Genomic DNA, 15,924 nt, shown 5'->3' on the forward strand with positions numbered 1-15,924 from the left:
AGTGAAATAAACTATGGAAAGCGAGATTTGATTGAGAAAAGTACTACACAATCGAAAAAATGTATCAATCCAATACGAACAACTATGTCATATGATCTTATCAGTACTATTATCATTATTCTTACTATACTGTAATACAGACAGGGAAAACAAACAAACTATGATTAACTTACCAAGTCCAATACTACGCAAGAAGTGTAAAAAGTTCATGATTAATTTGCTAGGATTCTCTTCCATCACCATACCAGTACAATCAGGCATCTAAATGAAGGACACATAAACGAAAACAACGATAATATCATTTATACGAATATTCGTCAATATTAGAACGAATAGTTCGATAAAATTTGGGCACCGAGTAGAGAATTATCCTGAAGAAGTCTAGACAAGTTTGCTAGACGAAACACTGGAACTATTCAAATTTCAGTCAATCATTTATAAGCAGTATTGAATCTTGTTATAACCCAGTGAAGATTAAATTACAGGTAACTCCCGAGGACTACTAATGGACTAATATTCTATAAATATTCTTATTGTATAATTATTCAACAATTACATTACGTATATTTATATTCCTCTTATTATAAGCTTTATTTTGATCTATAATTTATTATTGTACGATTTACGACTCTTGAGCTATGCTCAGTCTATTATTCACTGTCCCCCTCATTCACAGCCACTTTTTGGCTTATTTGTGTACACATGTTATTTTCTATTTTATGGTACGTTGTGGTCTGTCTGATTGATATATAAACCGAGTATGTCTGAAATAAACGATCTGCTCTGATTCGATTCATATTACGGAAGCTGGTGTTGTGTTCTGGACTCAAGTGGAAGGGCTCGGAGGACATAGGACCAATAAGGACGGGAAACTGCCCACACCGGTTGAACGTCATTGGTTGGCCTAGTGTGAAGATTCGTATAAGTCGTATTCGGATTGGTAGATAATCGTGTGATAGAAAAGCCAGACATCCAAGGTCATAACAAATCTGGTATACATATCTGCATCAATCCAATTTATTATATTATAACTGGTGTATGCTACTTATGTAGACAGACATAAGTAGTATGTGACACCAATCAAAAGCTGAATGGCTGGCAACAGAAAGGAATTACGAATTGCAAGAATCAGACAGAATGTAAAGAGCAATTGATGGAAGATTTGCAAATGAAGATTTTAGTGTATAGTTTTCATATTTTACGAAGATATTTTGTTATTTGTATAAAATAATAAATTGGTAATCCCCCATCCGTGTTCTGTTCCATTACATGAAACATAAGGAAATGGAACTATCATGATAAATGTCAGAGTAGTAGTACTATCATCAGTGACATTAAAAAGAATTGGTTTGACAATACAATTATTTGTAATAACAATGATCACTTTACTCAATGTTATATGTTCAGTGAAATATGGCATACTCATTAAAATTTCGTTTAGTAGTAATTTACACATAACATCAATATAATCCAATCAGTGGTTCTATCAAACGTGAGTGATTATTGTCGACGCGATGAAATACTTCCAATGATAATCCTTCATAATTATGAATTAATAAGAAATGGAACCTGAACGTTCTGGGCTCAAAAATCGGTGGGTTTTAGATGAGTCACTCTAAGGAATCCTAAATTGGGATGAGAAATTTGTCCAATACTTCCATTTTCCTCCCCTGTGGTTGTATCAAAGGTCAGTTCAGGATGTGAAATATCTAAAGTGAAGTGATCAATCGTAAGCTCCCTCTTCCTCACTAATAATAGTGTGTCGATCCAGATGCCTTGAATAACTTAAGTCATAAGTAATTAGAGGAGCCCTAAAGTGGTCACACATAAGTTAATAATATAAGGATCAGTGATTATTTTTCTGATTGCCATAATGAGAAGTAAAATAGTTTCGAGTCAATGAACGAGAGTATTTGATTCTCTAAAACTCACTAATAAACCTTAGAAATCAATTGGAGCTTTTAAACAGTTTTAAAATACTCAACACTAATTACCTCTCACTCTTAAAATGATAAACATACTATCCAGTCAATCGAAGCCTATTTCTAACTATATTCAATGTGAAATTTGTGTGCTATAACTATACTACTTATAAGTAACTAGAAATAATCCTCCATAGTTGGTTAAAACTAGTGATTGTAAACAAACTTATTCGTTGATACATATTTTACTTTTTCACTGTTGAAACCAGGAACTGATCTTAGATACACTACCATTTCAAACCTGAAAGCACTGGATGGCCATTTCTTCCCATTACAGGACTCCTATTCAATGGGAGGGATTGAACCCGGGACCCTTGGTCTCGTTCACGAACGCTTAACCTCTAGACAACTGATCCAGCCATTCAACGTCAGATGTTAACACTGTAGTTTAAGATCTATGGTGATTATTGCTTATTGTAGAGCCATTTGTTATTCTTGCATTTAAATAATCGGAGATAAGATAATCTTTAGATTTACTCAACCTTAGGTGTATTGTCTAGCTGAATAAAATCAAGTAAAAGCCTCCTAGTTCCCAGTAAATTAAATTGATTATAATATATTTTGTCCAACAAGACTGATGAAAGCAAATAATATATATGGAATTAAAATAAATGAATTTAATTACCATAATAAATTGTGTACGTTTCGGATCCATACGTCCATTCATATCAGCTAAGGCACGTGACAATTCCACAGCGCGATCACCAGTTACTAAACATACTTCAGTAAGTATAACTGTTGGTTCTTCATTTGGATTTGTTTGAGCATCAGGCATTGGAGGACCAAGTATTGGTCGAACCAATGGTAATGGTGTACGATCCACATAAGAACGTATATAACCAGCTAAATTAGCTGGATTTAAACTTCGTGTTAATGATTCATAAAAATTAGCTACATCAGCATTTTCAACTAAACCCTGAATTATGAAATGAATAAAATGTAAAGCTATTTTACAGTAATCAAAGTTGAGAGTCATTTTGTTCTTAATAAAATACAACAGATTATTAGGTTCATGTTAATATCATCCCCCCCCATCTTGTTTTCTTGTTGAATCATTTCGATATATTCAAAGAAGTTTTAGAACGAATTTCTTCAGTTATAATAGTTTACTTACTTTAACTATCGATAGAAAAAGCTTACTGACACTGTGGAAGTATGTTTACTAAGCTTCTCATGATATACCTTAACTATCCAAATGGCATCTTAGACACTATGTAAGTCAATGATTTGTCAAGCTAAATACAATTTACAGTGAAATAAATATACAGTCTTAAAGTACATGACTGAAAATTATTGTAACTCCAGGAACACGAAAAAAATACAATCGCTGAGGTTTCAATAAGAAAATAATTAATTTTGAGTTAATAGATGCTTTAAGCTATGAAAATAATGATGGGGAAGATTTGTAGCTTAGGTAGATGATTTTGATTCGTCTGCTTACTCTCCCCCTTTCCTCCTTCTTCTCGTGGTTGACTGAATTATGAAGACCTCGACATCTGACGGGAAACACGGAATACAATCAACAGCTTGGATGTAAATAAACGATTTGTACTATGCAGATGACCCAACTAATCTGTCACACACACATCAACAAATGCTTACTTACTTACTTACTTACTTACTTTCGCCTGTTACTCCCAATGGAGCATAGGCCGCCAGCCAGCATTCTTCAACCCACTCTGTCCTGAGCCTTCTTTTCTAATTCCATCCAATTCTTGTTCATTTTTCTCATGTCTATTTCCATTTCCCGGCGTAATGTGTTCTTTGGTCTTCATCTTCTCATTTGGCCTTGAGGATTCCATGTGAGGGCTTGTCTTGTGACAAAGTTGGGTGCTTTCCTCAATGTGTGTTCTATCCACTTCCAGCGTTTCTTCCTAATTTCTTCCTCCGCTGGGATCTGGTTTGTTCTTTCCCACAGTAGGTTGTTGCTAATAATGTCCGGCCAACGGATCCGAAGTATTTTGCGTAGACAACTGTTAATAAACACCTGTATTTTCTGGATGATGGCTTTCATAGTTCTCCAAGTTTCCGCCCTATACATTAGGACTGTGTTGACATTTGTATTGAAAATCCTGACCTTGATGTTGGTTGACAGTTACTTTGAGTTCCAGATGTTCCTCAGTTGTAAATATGCTGCTCTTGCTTTGCCAATCCGCGCCTACTACAACCATCATCAGGAAGGTACAAGTATTTATAAATATTTGCCAACATAAAATACTCAACAACCATTGTCCATATACCATCAGCAACAGCCTTCTGTAGGAGAGGACAAACCAACTTCCAACTGAAGAGGATATTAGGAAAAGACGTTGGAAGTGGATAGAACATACATTACGGAAATCATCAAACTGCATCCAGAGACAAGCCCTAACTTGGAATCCTGAAGGGAAGCGGAAAAGAGGAATGCCGAAGAACGCATGACATCGAGAATCGGAAGCAGACATGGAAAGGATGAATAGCAACTTGAAAAAAATGCCCAGGACAGGGTTAGATGGAGAATGCTGGTAAGCGGCCTATGCTCCTCCACAAGGGGTAACAGGTATAAGTGAGTAGGTAAGATACATATATTCGAAACAAAACCCATTTCATTTGAATTCACACACTCAAAATCAATTAACAAGTTAACTATAAACGATGGTATACATTCATCCGAAACAAATGAAGTATATGTTCTTATATTATGATATTTCCATTGACCTTTGCCTATTGTAAATTTTTCTTTGAAAAGTTCATTTATTCATTTTTTTTCTTTTTAATGAAGCTGTTTTTTACATTTTCATTCTGGACAACAACAACAATATCAGCATAAACTGCATATAAAAGTGAGCTATTAGAATTTATTCAAATATGAATAAGAACTTGTTCTATTTGACCTTGATCTTACTTCGTTATTGTTGATATTTATTCTATTATTCTCAGGATATTTAGTTTGATCACCTTCTCCATTAACTTGATCATTGATCATATATTGTTTATGTGTTTTCTAATTGGTTGACGGTAAATTGAGTTGATTTCGATATATCTACTAATTATCAGAATGGGTTTTGTGGAGAGTTATAGAAATTTCACAGGTTGAAATCATGAGTCGATTGAAGCTAGACCACTATAGAAAACCTGGAAGCACTGGACGGCAGTTTCGTCCTAGTACGGGACTCCTCAGTAGTGCGCACCCACGATCCCGCACCGCGCGGGGCTCGAACCCAGGACCTACTGGCTCCGCGCGCGAGCACTTAACCACTAGACCACTGAGCTAGCCGGCATCCAGCGGTGGTAATGTCTAACTTCAACCAATCCACGAAGTTGCGCCACTGTACACCATTGTCTTCAGTGAGTTACTATCTCACAACAGACCTGGTTGAACTTCACTGCCCAGTGCTTCCAGGTTTTCCATGGTGGTCTAGCTTCAATCGACTCATAACTTCAACCTGTGAAATATCTACTAATTGTTGATTCACTGGAGTGCTAAACTTTCTCTCTCTATTCGAAGTTTTAATATTTCCTTAACTGAACGGTTGTCAACACTTGTCTGCATGAACTAATATAAGCGAGAATATATCATAGTGTTTGACAGCTAGTTGATGCTTGTCCAAATAAAGATGCCGAGGAAAACCCATTCGTTTGATATAATGTTTTTCGCAATTGAAGCAATTTCTTTCGTAGATAATGAGTGACTTTCCTTTCACCATTTGGTTTGCATAAAAATGGTTGTTATTTCTCTGTAGTATTACCGACCTTTCATTATTTATTGTATATGACATATTGAAGTTAAAACTAGTAAATAACTCGACTTAAAACCTTCACATGGCGCTTTTGGCTAGTGAAAAAAGCCTTGATATTTAATTTGGGTGGTCGGCGGAGATCGGACTAACCTAATACTCTGATGTAAACTGAATTATTTGGGTGTCTAATTTATGGCTAACTAAAATATTGCGGGTTTTCCGATGTGTATACCTATGTATATGAATTCCATTGAGTCTCAGATTGTGTAGTTTATGTATGTAGGCATATGCAAAGGGTACGTGCGTACGTTAGCACAAGGAACGTAATCTGGAAAATGTCTGCCCTATGTCGAACACAAGATGAGAAGAAACGGTAGAAAATATTAGGTAGAGACGATCACCAATCCCCTCTGAAAGAGTGCTTATGCCTATGTGTATGTCATGGAGTACAAGGGCGGAAGTTTTTGTATCAATGGTATCCATGTAATACGTAAGAAACAGTCAGCAGCAAATACGTTCGAAGGGAGCAATGATCATTTACTCTCAAAAGTGTGTGAATATACCTATATGTATGCTATGGGATTCATGAGTGAAACATTTTGTGTTACCCGTGTGCACGTGACATGTGTTTGCTCCCAGGGTGAGCATACCTATGGATATGCAAAAGGATACATAGGCGAAAGCTTATGTGTCACCGGTATGCATGTACTGTATACTTGCCCGTTGGTGAGACGCTAGCGCGCCAAGACCCGGCAGTGTCGATCTCCCTAGGCGATCACATTCACAAAGTAGGTTTGTGAACCTTACAGAGCAGAAACCATTTCCTGAAAAGTTGATCGGCTTCACCGTATAAGGCATGATTAACCTAAACGCGGATAGAACACCGCATTAGATACAGTTATTTTTCGATTTATCATATAGTTTATTCAAGTTATCAGTTTTGCTACGAAAAAATTATTATATTATACAGTTCTAACCAATGCACATATCTAGAATTAGAGTTTTTCAATAAAAGTACACATTGATGAAAACAAAGATGAGAATAAATTAAGGAATACACGAAAAACAACTCGACTAGTTGGAGAGAATAACGTTTGATGGTATTGTGTCCAGTGAACAATACGATCAGATTGTAATACTTTATTTATCATCCAGGTTAATATCATCAACGTCTAATTCCAATGAAAGTTAGGCGCTGACGATATAAACCAAAACAATGATGAACGTTTAACGTTTACACTATAGAGCTCACAGAACACAATATTACCAAAATAAACTATCCAAACTACAAATATTCTTTGTGATTACAAAGAAAACAATGGTAAAAGCGTGAACGGAATTAGTTAATTAATCATGGTAAGTATAAAGAAAAAAATCATTATAAATAAAATCTTACAAATCCAAACCAATGAGCTTCTAATTGACTCATTAAATTATCAGTTAGTACACCACGTTCAAGTGCAGGTAAATCAGACCAAACATTACGGAACCATTGATAATAACCATGAGTTGATGCATTTGGATTGATAAGGAATAATCCCAATACTTGATCCGGATAACGAAGCTGTAAGATATTTGACAATTTTTAAAATGCGAATAAGATATTCACACTACTGTAATAAAATTAAGTAGCAAACATTATCACAAGAAATTTAAATGACGTAACTAGTATTTCGGAAAATCGTATCTGTTATTAAAAAGTTGTTTAAAACAATAAAACATAAGGATTTAGAATTCAAAAAGAGAGTCGAAGTTATTTATGGAAGGTTAAGTCAAAATTCAAAGTCCAAAGAGTAAACGGATATAAGTATATATATAAAAGATATCGAGCTCATCATTATATATACCTTGGGCGGTTTAACCAAACGTTTGACATACCTTTTTTTCCAACTGTACAAATACTACAACTAAGCTAATTACTTTATGTTTACATGAGTCGTATGGTCGTGGTTACTAATTGCATATAAACACACTCTATTATAGATTGATTACAAACTATTACAACACTAAATATCAGAAAAGTCAAACAGAAACACTGTACTTATTGGCGTATTTTTTTTCCAAACTATCCTTTGCTAAAACGATAGACAAATATGTTAGAACTCATGAACCCCACACATGATGGGTGAAAGATGTATATGTAGAAGCTGGACTGGCAAAAAAAGACTTTAATTGTTGGATACGGGTGAAGGATATTAACTATTAAAAAAAACTTAAAATATGTTCAACAGTTATTACAATCTGAATGTAGGTTAAAAAGATAACTGTAATATTGCATAATCGGCACTGGGAACCAGTTCTTTACTGAACTATATGATCGATAGAACACCACAATCTTATTGTCGGTACATGTTAGTAAAATGCAACTACAATTTTGGTGAATACAACAACCTTCTTTCCACAAAAGCAAATCACACTATCATTTTTAAAAATAATGAATGAAACACATATGAGTCTTTGTGATGTTAAATAGGATTACATTCAAAATGTACTTACTTCGGCGGTACATATACTAAAATTGAAATCATATAAAGATGATTAGCATGTCCCCTGCGCGAGGATGACATGCAAAATCGTGAAGCGCTTCATATTTTTCGCCCACAAATGCCCTGGTACGGCCGAGAGTGAATAGAGTCCGCTCTCCCTCTCGAAATGCTCTCACATGGTCACGTGCATACAATCACTGACAGGAAAGTTCTACTCACTGCCTTCTCTCAGCAATACGATTGTTTACGAGATTGAGGACGAAAAGAGGATGTCCGGCGCTTTAACCGGGTTGGTGGGAGTTGTAAAACCCTGATTCAAAACCAATGGTTCACATGAGCTCTAGGATACTAAAGGAACAAATGGCGTATGAACCTATTGTTGGTAACCGACCACCGACGGACTGCATCTCCTGACGTTGCTCCACTGTCTTGTGGATCAGACTTTAGGTCAAGGGCTCCGGGTTTTTCCCCCTAGGAAAATCATCTGCTTCGGTTTGAACACGAGGGCAGTATCCCATCCCTCACACAAATCGAATGATTTATGTGGTGCATATCTATTTGGTGCCTCCTTGTACCAATGTTGATGTGTTTTAATAATAATAATAAATAAATAAATACAGAATGTATCACAACTTCAATACATTCAATAACTTTACTTAAAATTTCGTTTAATCGACAATTAGTATAAACACAATATGTTCACAGAAATCATCCACTTTGTAACCTCTATATCATGGATCAGTTTTATCAACACAATCATTGAAAAACAATGATGTAGGTCTGTTTTAAAATACTATAGAACTCCTTAAAAATGATATTAAAGTCATAAATGTGACTTTTTGGGGTGCCAAGTTAATAGGTTTAATGGCAACATATATATCATAAAACTTAAAGGTATTGAGCTCGAACCTTTCCCCCCCCATCCATTAGATAAAAGTGCATATTCCTAAGTTACCAGATAAACTGATATCTTAAGATTTCCAATTAAAGTAGATAGAAACATGATACATTATTCATTGTTTAACAATTTATCAACTACATATTCCTAAATACTTTTCTTATTAAAGATGAATCATTTTTACCAACCCCTTTAATACTGTTATAAGTAACATCTTATCTATCTACAAATCAAATTATTGCCATCTGACTAGAAGAATGAAGTAACTAGTAAAACTATGGTAATTATGATCTTCTATTCTCTTACTTTGAAATGACCAACTATAGAGGGTAAATCAACTAATCAATAATAATAATAATAATAATAATAATAATAATAATAATAATAATAATAATGTAAGAAAACTGACTTTATTAATGTGTCTATCGATTGTATTGAGAAAGTAAGACAAAGAGTTAGTTTTGTCATCAGTGATACAAGAAGAAGAAGAAGAAGAAGAAGAAGAAGAAGAAGAAGAAGAAGAAGATTCAATAAACCTTTTCAAGTGATTAGTATATTATTACAATGGATTTATCTATTCACTTCACTTCACTTCATTGAAGTGTTATTCTTTAGAATAAATCAATGCATAAGAATGTAATAGTGCATAATTTCAACAAATCCAGGTAAACTTGATACAATGATGATCTGTGTGTATGCAAGATAAACATGGTATTCACAACTATTTCATAAACATTTCAGTAACTAGTGAAAACAACAATAACAACAACATCAACTTTATATTCACGAGGGAATTGACGGAAGATTTAATGTTTACGAATAAACATTACTGGTTAATCATGTCAATAGTTAAATTCACTAAATGTTTCAGTTGACAAATAGAATATATCTATGAATTTTAAATGAGCAGTGAAACAATGAAATTGTGAACAAATACTACTGAAGAATTCTAAACTAGTGACAAAAAAGCAACGATAATAGGAGGGAAGAATGTATATTTATTGCGAGAAGTTACAAAGTAATTAGATAATACATAGCCTTCAATCGTATTATTATTATTATTATTATCGTATTGCTCGTACATCCTGAGTACGTAATGCAGTTGTTAGGAAACGGGTACTAGTTAAGGATGGCAAGTCAATTATTGACGTAGTGAAACTTCCTCAGTTGTGATGGCTGGAACATGTGTTACGTATGCCCAACCACCGACTGCCACGACGTGCGATGCTCAAAGGTATAGGAGTAGGTTGGAAGAAAGCTAGGGGCGGCCAGACCAAAACATCACACAAATCCATGAAGTCAGTGACATGTGAACTGAGCGGTGTTGGTAGGTGCAGACTACCTGGTTAGGGACCGCGAGATGATAGAAACCGATGGTTAGAGACCTTGAATGATATGGCTTAAAATCGTTTGCAATGGCGCAGGTGCATTCACTCTTTGTATTCTCCCAAATTCTAATCTCCTGATTCATCCTTGTCTCTTTTTTTCTCTTTCTAAATTTATTTTACTGAATTATACTCTATAAATAATATCTTCAAACCCTAATCTTTCCGATTACTGTTTATACTCTTACCGCCTCTACCATCACGAGGTTTGAATCGACAACTGCGTCTCTGTGCTAATGTGGTGTGGCAACTCGAACTGATGTACGTACGTACGGATTTCTACGTTGTGACTGACTGAGCCTCCAAAAGTCTACTATTTCTATCTGTCGGTGGGTTCTGTCATCTGAACTGTCTTCTCGTCTGGTCCTCAAGCGGTCTATCTACGCTGTGTTTCCGATGTACTGAAACTCTTCACTCTTTCTGATCACTGTAGAAACTTTGACTCCATGTTCCGCTACTACTTACAAACATACTTGTGAGTCGCGTCCACTACAATAAGACGAAATAACTTTTTACCCTCAATGCTTTACCAACTGATATTAATATTGGAACTACCGAGTGAGCAGTACTGAGGTTAAATGTTAGAGACCCAAGTGTAAATTTATTGACTGGACTTAATGTATTAACTTTGCATGAGTTAAACGAGAAGCGAGTGGGAAAATATGATAAATTATATATTTTATGAGTGTACATTGACGTGGCATCTTGGTATACACTATATGAATCATATACAGATAAACTGCCTCCAGTTCTCTATAAGACCAAAAGAATTCTTGAGAATCCTAGTACCGATAACAATCTAGTTGACAATTCAATTATTGCCTAATCCAGTGGTTTACGTAAAATCCCAACCACTAAACAAATGATATTCCATTGATGACCAACGGGAAAGTAATAAAGGTCGTAACTGACAAACATATAATGTTGAATACCATTTCCTAGCCTTCACAACAATCAATAAGGATATTGTATTCTACTGTTACTGTAGTGAACGAGAACACAAGTGGGGACAATCGAATGTATTTGGATACAAAATTACAGAATCTCGTAGCAAAATCTGAAAACCATGCATTAATTACTTTCTGTCCTCGTTCTCTTCTCTTCGATCTTCTTAACCTTGCACTGCTAGGCATTACACTTTAGATTACTGAAATGTACTACTTATAACCGCCGACATCACTAGCACACACCACACTACTGTTCCATTGTTTAATTCATCAAACCTTCGACGATTGGTGACACCTTATCTACGACTGCCGCTGGTTTCACCATCAAAGTGCAGTAATTTCCTTTTGAATAATAACAAGCTGTTGAAAACAACTGTGAAGTCAAGAACTACATCATCAAGAGAACTTTTGTTGGTCATTTTAAGAGAGCAAATGATTATTGACGAGACGCTTTACGCGAAGCCAGAAGAAGTAAATAGAACTCTAAATAGTTGTACTGATTCGGTAGCTGAATGCTATAATTAAACACATAGCCTACGGACCTGATGAATGTGAAACGGTTATGCTGCTGAAGACATAAATCGAAGCGATTATCTGGGACATGATTCAAAAGAGATGACTGATGATGGAGGAATTGATGAACGTTTCGAGAGGGAGTGTTAATCCAGTTTGATAAGAATCAATTGATTAATAATATCTATTGTAAATGCGCACTATCTAAAACTTACTGTAATCCTAGATTGGCTTTTTTTTTCTTGTTTAATTATCATTCGCGAAATTGTATCTTTTTAGAAATACGAATAGCTCTTCCATTGATTCATTGTTGTCGTGTTTTTACTACTGTTTAGTAGGGGTGTGCTCAATGTTTCTTTCTTTTAATTGACTAAAATATTTTGCTTTTTTCGGTTTAATTGCATTAATTTATGTTTGAAAAACAGATTATAAATTGGTTTGAGAAGACGTTAAGTTTAGAAACTTATTTAGGAAACTTCATGTAGAAGTGAAGTGTTCGGATTTCTCCACATATAGTTCACAGCCTGTCCTGTAGACCTCGATCTAGATTGGTCAGTGCTGACGTTTACTTCTACATGAAGTTTGTGCTGATAATGTCGTTCAGAATAACGATGAAAGCTCCATGACCAAACCATTCAGCTCAGAGAACAAAAATTCACCAAAACAATCCAGATGATCTACAAATCTTCACCATTTCAAGACCTAAGAAGTAATTGACTATTGTGCTGAGTTGTGTAGATTACGTAGTTGGGGTCTGTGAGATTATCTTAACCAATAGTACACGTCTTTTGCTGAGTGACATAACATAGATACATTTACTTATTGTCTTTACCTAGATCTTACGTTTTTTAGTTATTTTAAAATTACTTCTAATTTTATTCAACAAATCCATATTTTCTCGATTCGTATCTTCTAAGACTAATCTTTTCTACTACCATTATTAGGTACTTTCAATAATTATACAACTCTGACATCTTAGCTGTGCTAATGTAATGTGGTAATTTGAACCAATGAAAATATTTGTCGGGTTCTGCTTTACATACAACTGACTAACTCACTGGCAAAAAAGTCTGCTTTGAAATTGCGACTCGTTCAAGCGTATTCCTATACTATAGCTTTATCATAGTATTGTTGGTCTCCACTTATATAGACAGTGTACTTGGCAACTAAACTGCATTATTTATTAAAGTAAAGACACGGATGAATGATGTAAAAAAAATAAAGTTTGCTAATCAATAGTCCTAGAAAATTTCTTCTAACCTGAGAATACATATCAGTATTACAGATGTCTTTTGTATACAAAGATTAGGTATTTGGATTTAAACCATTAACTGGGAAAGATATTAGAAACTATAGTAAATGGTGGTAGATATTTTATTCTTATTCACTGTAGTACTTATTATTATAACAACAACAACAACTACTACTACTAAAATTGATGAAAAGTGATAAACTTAGATTACGAATAGACATTTTATTAGATACTTTCTGAACTGCAGTGGTGTTAAATCGAACATGGAAATCTTCAACTTATTCAAAATTTGTAGATAAATAAACGCATGTGTTTTTGAAGTATGATAATAGGATCTTGACTGAGGTGTTCTTTTATTTGAACTCAAGACAGTGAAATAGAAGGTGTTTAAGTTAGTGGATTGATAAGATTCAAAATTATTTTGTCAGCGCTCACGCTGATTTGTGTTAAGCTAGGCATTTCCTTGGTTAAAGTCAGTCAGCTACAACGTAGGACCAGATACATATATGCATCGGTTCAAGTTGCCATTACGTCAGTAACACAATAAGTTGAACACCGAATTCATAGAAGTAGTTAATTCAATGGTGGTAATATATAAAAGATAGATTGTATATAAAGACTCAGTAACTAAATATTGACGATAGATTATAAACATCATATAATCACAAAAAAATTGATGACTAGTAGTATTGTGGTGTGGGTTACTTATATATATCCACATAAGTAGTTTATGATGGTGGTCAGACATAGAATGTATTTCAGTAGAAGATCGATAAGGAAAGAATGGGAACGGAACACAATTGGTATGAGAACGCATGAACAATGAAATCTGAGACAATGGATTGACGTTTGCAACAGAAATAGTCAAGTTTGAGACGATGGATTGATATTATGCAAATTAACGATTTACTATATGGTTTTCAGATTTTATTGAGATGCTCTGTAATTTAGTGTCAAATACATCCGATTATCCCCATTGGTGTTTTTGTTCACTACAGTATGACGATGTATCAGTAGTGAAACAGTTGTCAACGATGACATTTGATGAATATCGTACCATATGACAAATTGATTGTGGTATGATTTGTACTATTAGTTGATAACGCAATAATTCTAGTAGTTAAGCGTTTGTTTCAAGACCTAAAGGAGCTGATATCAAACTCTTAAAGTATTATGGTTGTGTATTGCTACAAAGTCATACATTAGGATAAAACAGTCGTTCAATACTGATTGGTCTTCAATGATACCCGTAACTGTGATTAATCTCTTACAAATACAAGCTATAAATTAATGTCAGCAAAATCCCATCAGCTAATATATATGCAAGACTATTGTTTAAATTAACAACAATCAGTCAATCATCCTAATTATCATCAACTTACTGCATAACGAGCAAGAATATTTGACCCAGCTCCCATTCCAAAACCCAAAAAATAGTTTATTCTATATTTGAAAAGAAAAAAGATAGAAAGAAAGAAAATCAAACTGTTATGTCCGAGTGGAGATTAAATTACAGGCAACTCCCGAGGACTATTAATGGACTAATATTCTATAAATATTCTTATTGTATAATTATTCAACAATTACATTACATATATTTATATTCCTCTTATTATAAGCTTTATTTTGACCTATAACTTATTATTGTACGATTTACGGTTCTTAAGTTATGTTCAGCTCATTAACTACTGCCTCCCACATCCACAGCCACTTTTTGGGCTTATTTGTGTACAAATATTATTTCCTATTTTATGGTACGTTGAGGTCTGTGTGATTGATATATAAACGAAGTATGCCTGAAATAAACGATCTGCTCTGATTCGGAAGCTGGTATCTTGTTCTGGACTCAAGTGGAAGGGCTCGGAAGACATAGGACCAGTAAGGACGCTAGACTGCCCGCACCGGTTGAACGTCATTGGTTGGCCTAGTGTAAAGATCCGTATAATTCGTATCCGGATTGGTCGATAGGTCGCGTGGTAGCAAAACAAGACATACAAGGTCATAACACAAACAACAACAATAACAATAATAAATAAGCAAATACATAGAAGCATAATAATCCAAACAAAACGTCAATTATCAGTGAATTTGAAAAGGATAAAAGAAAGAATAGAGAACATGTTTTAAAAAGCAAGAGGATAATAGATAGATCTAAACGGAAACCTATTTAGTTTTAATGATAAACAACCCATACAAGATATTACTATTATTATTAGTAATGTTGAAGAGATATTATGATAGAGGCTTGAATCTATCACCATTCAATAATATTCAAATACTAAAGAAGTATCATTATTCTATTTTATTTTAATACATAGATATTGGTACAAGGAGGCACACATTTGATATGTGTGAGGGCTGTAATACTGCCCGGGTGCCCAGATCGAAGTAGGCGGTTTTCTAAGGGGGCCACACCAGGAGCCTTCGACCTAAAGGTCTAATCCACAAGACAGTGGAGCAACGTCAGGAGATGTAATCCCATGGTAGCCGGTGACCAACGATAAGTTCATACGCCATTTGTTCCTTTAGTATCCTGGAGCCAATGTGGACCATTGGTTTGGAATCCGGTTAAAGCACCGGACATTCGCTTTTCGTCCTCTCAATTTTGTAAACAACACCCCACCACGAGAAGGCACTGAGTAGGACTTCCCTGGTAGAGGCCATGTGAGAGCATTTCGAGAGGGAGAGCGGACTCTCCTCACTCTCGGCCGTACCAGGGCATTTGTGCGCAGTATTATACTA

At 34.9% G+C, this 15,924-nt stretch overlaps 1 protein-coding gene across 3 annotated transcripts in view; it reads right to left on the minus strand.

The window, feature by feature from the left end:
- NDRG1_1 (Protein ndrg1) overlaps nucleotides 1–15,924 on the minus strand; it is a 62,782-nt gene that overhangs the window by 4,531 nt on the left and 42,327 nt on the right. For all 3 annotated transcript variants that reach the window (XM_051219425.1, XM_051219426.1, XM_051219424.1), the window contains 4 exons: nucleotides 14,565–14,625; nucleotides 7,098–7,265; nucleotides 2,608–2,898; nucleotides 174–261 (listed from right to left, as the gene is read on the minus strand). In XM_051219425.1, the coding sequence (XP_051065308.1) occupies nucleotides 174–261; nucleotides 2,608–2,898; nucleotides 7,098–7,265; nucleotides 14,565–14,625 (608 nt within the window). The remainder of the gene's footprint in view (nucleotides 1–173; nucleotides 262–2,607; nucleotides 2,899–7,097; nucleotides 7,266–14,564; nucleotides 14,626–15,924) is intronic.

This window comes from Schistosoma haematobium, chromosome 6, assembly GCF_000699445.3.
Source record: "Schistosoma haematobium chromosome 6, whole genome shotgun sequence".
NCBI classification, from domain to species: domain Eukaryota; kingdom Metazoa; phylum Platyhelminthes; class Trematoda; order Strigeidida; family Schistosomatidae; genus Schistosoma; species Schistosoma haematobium.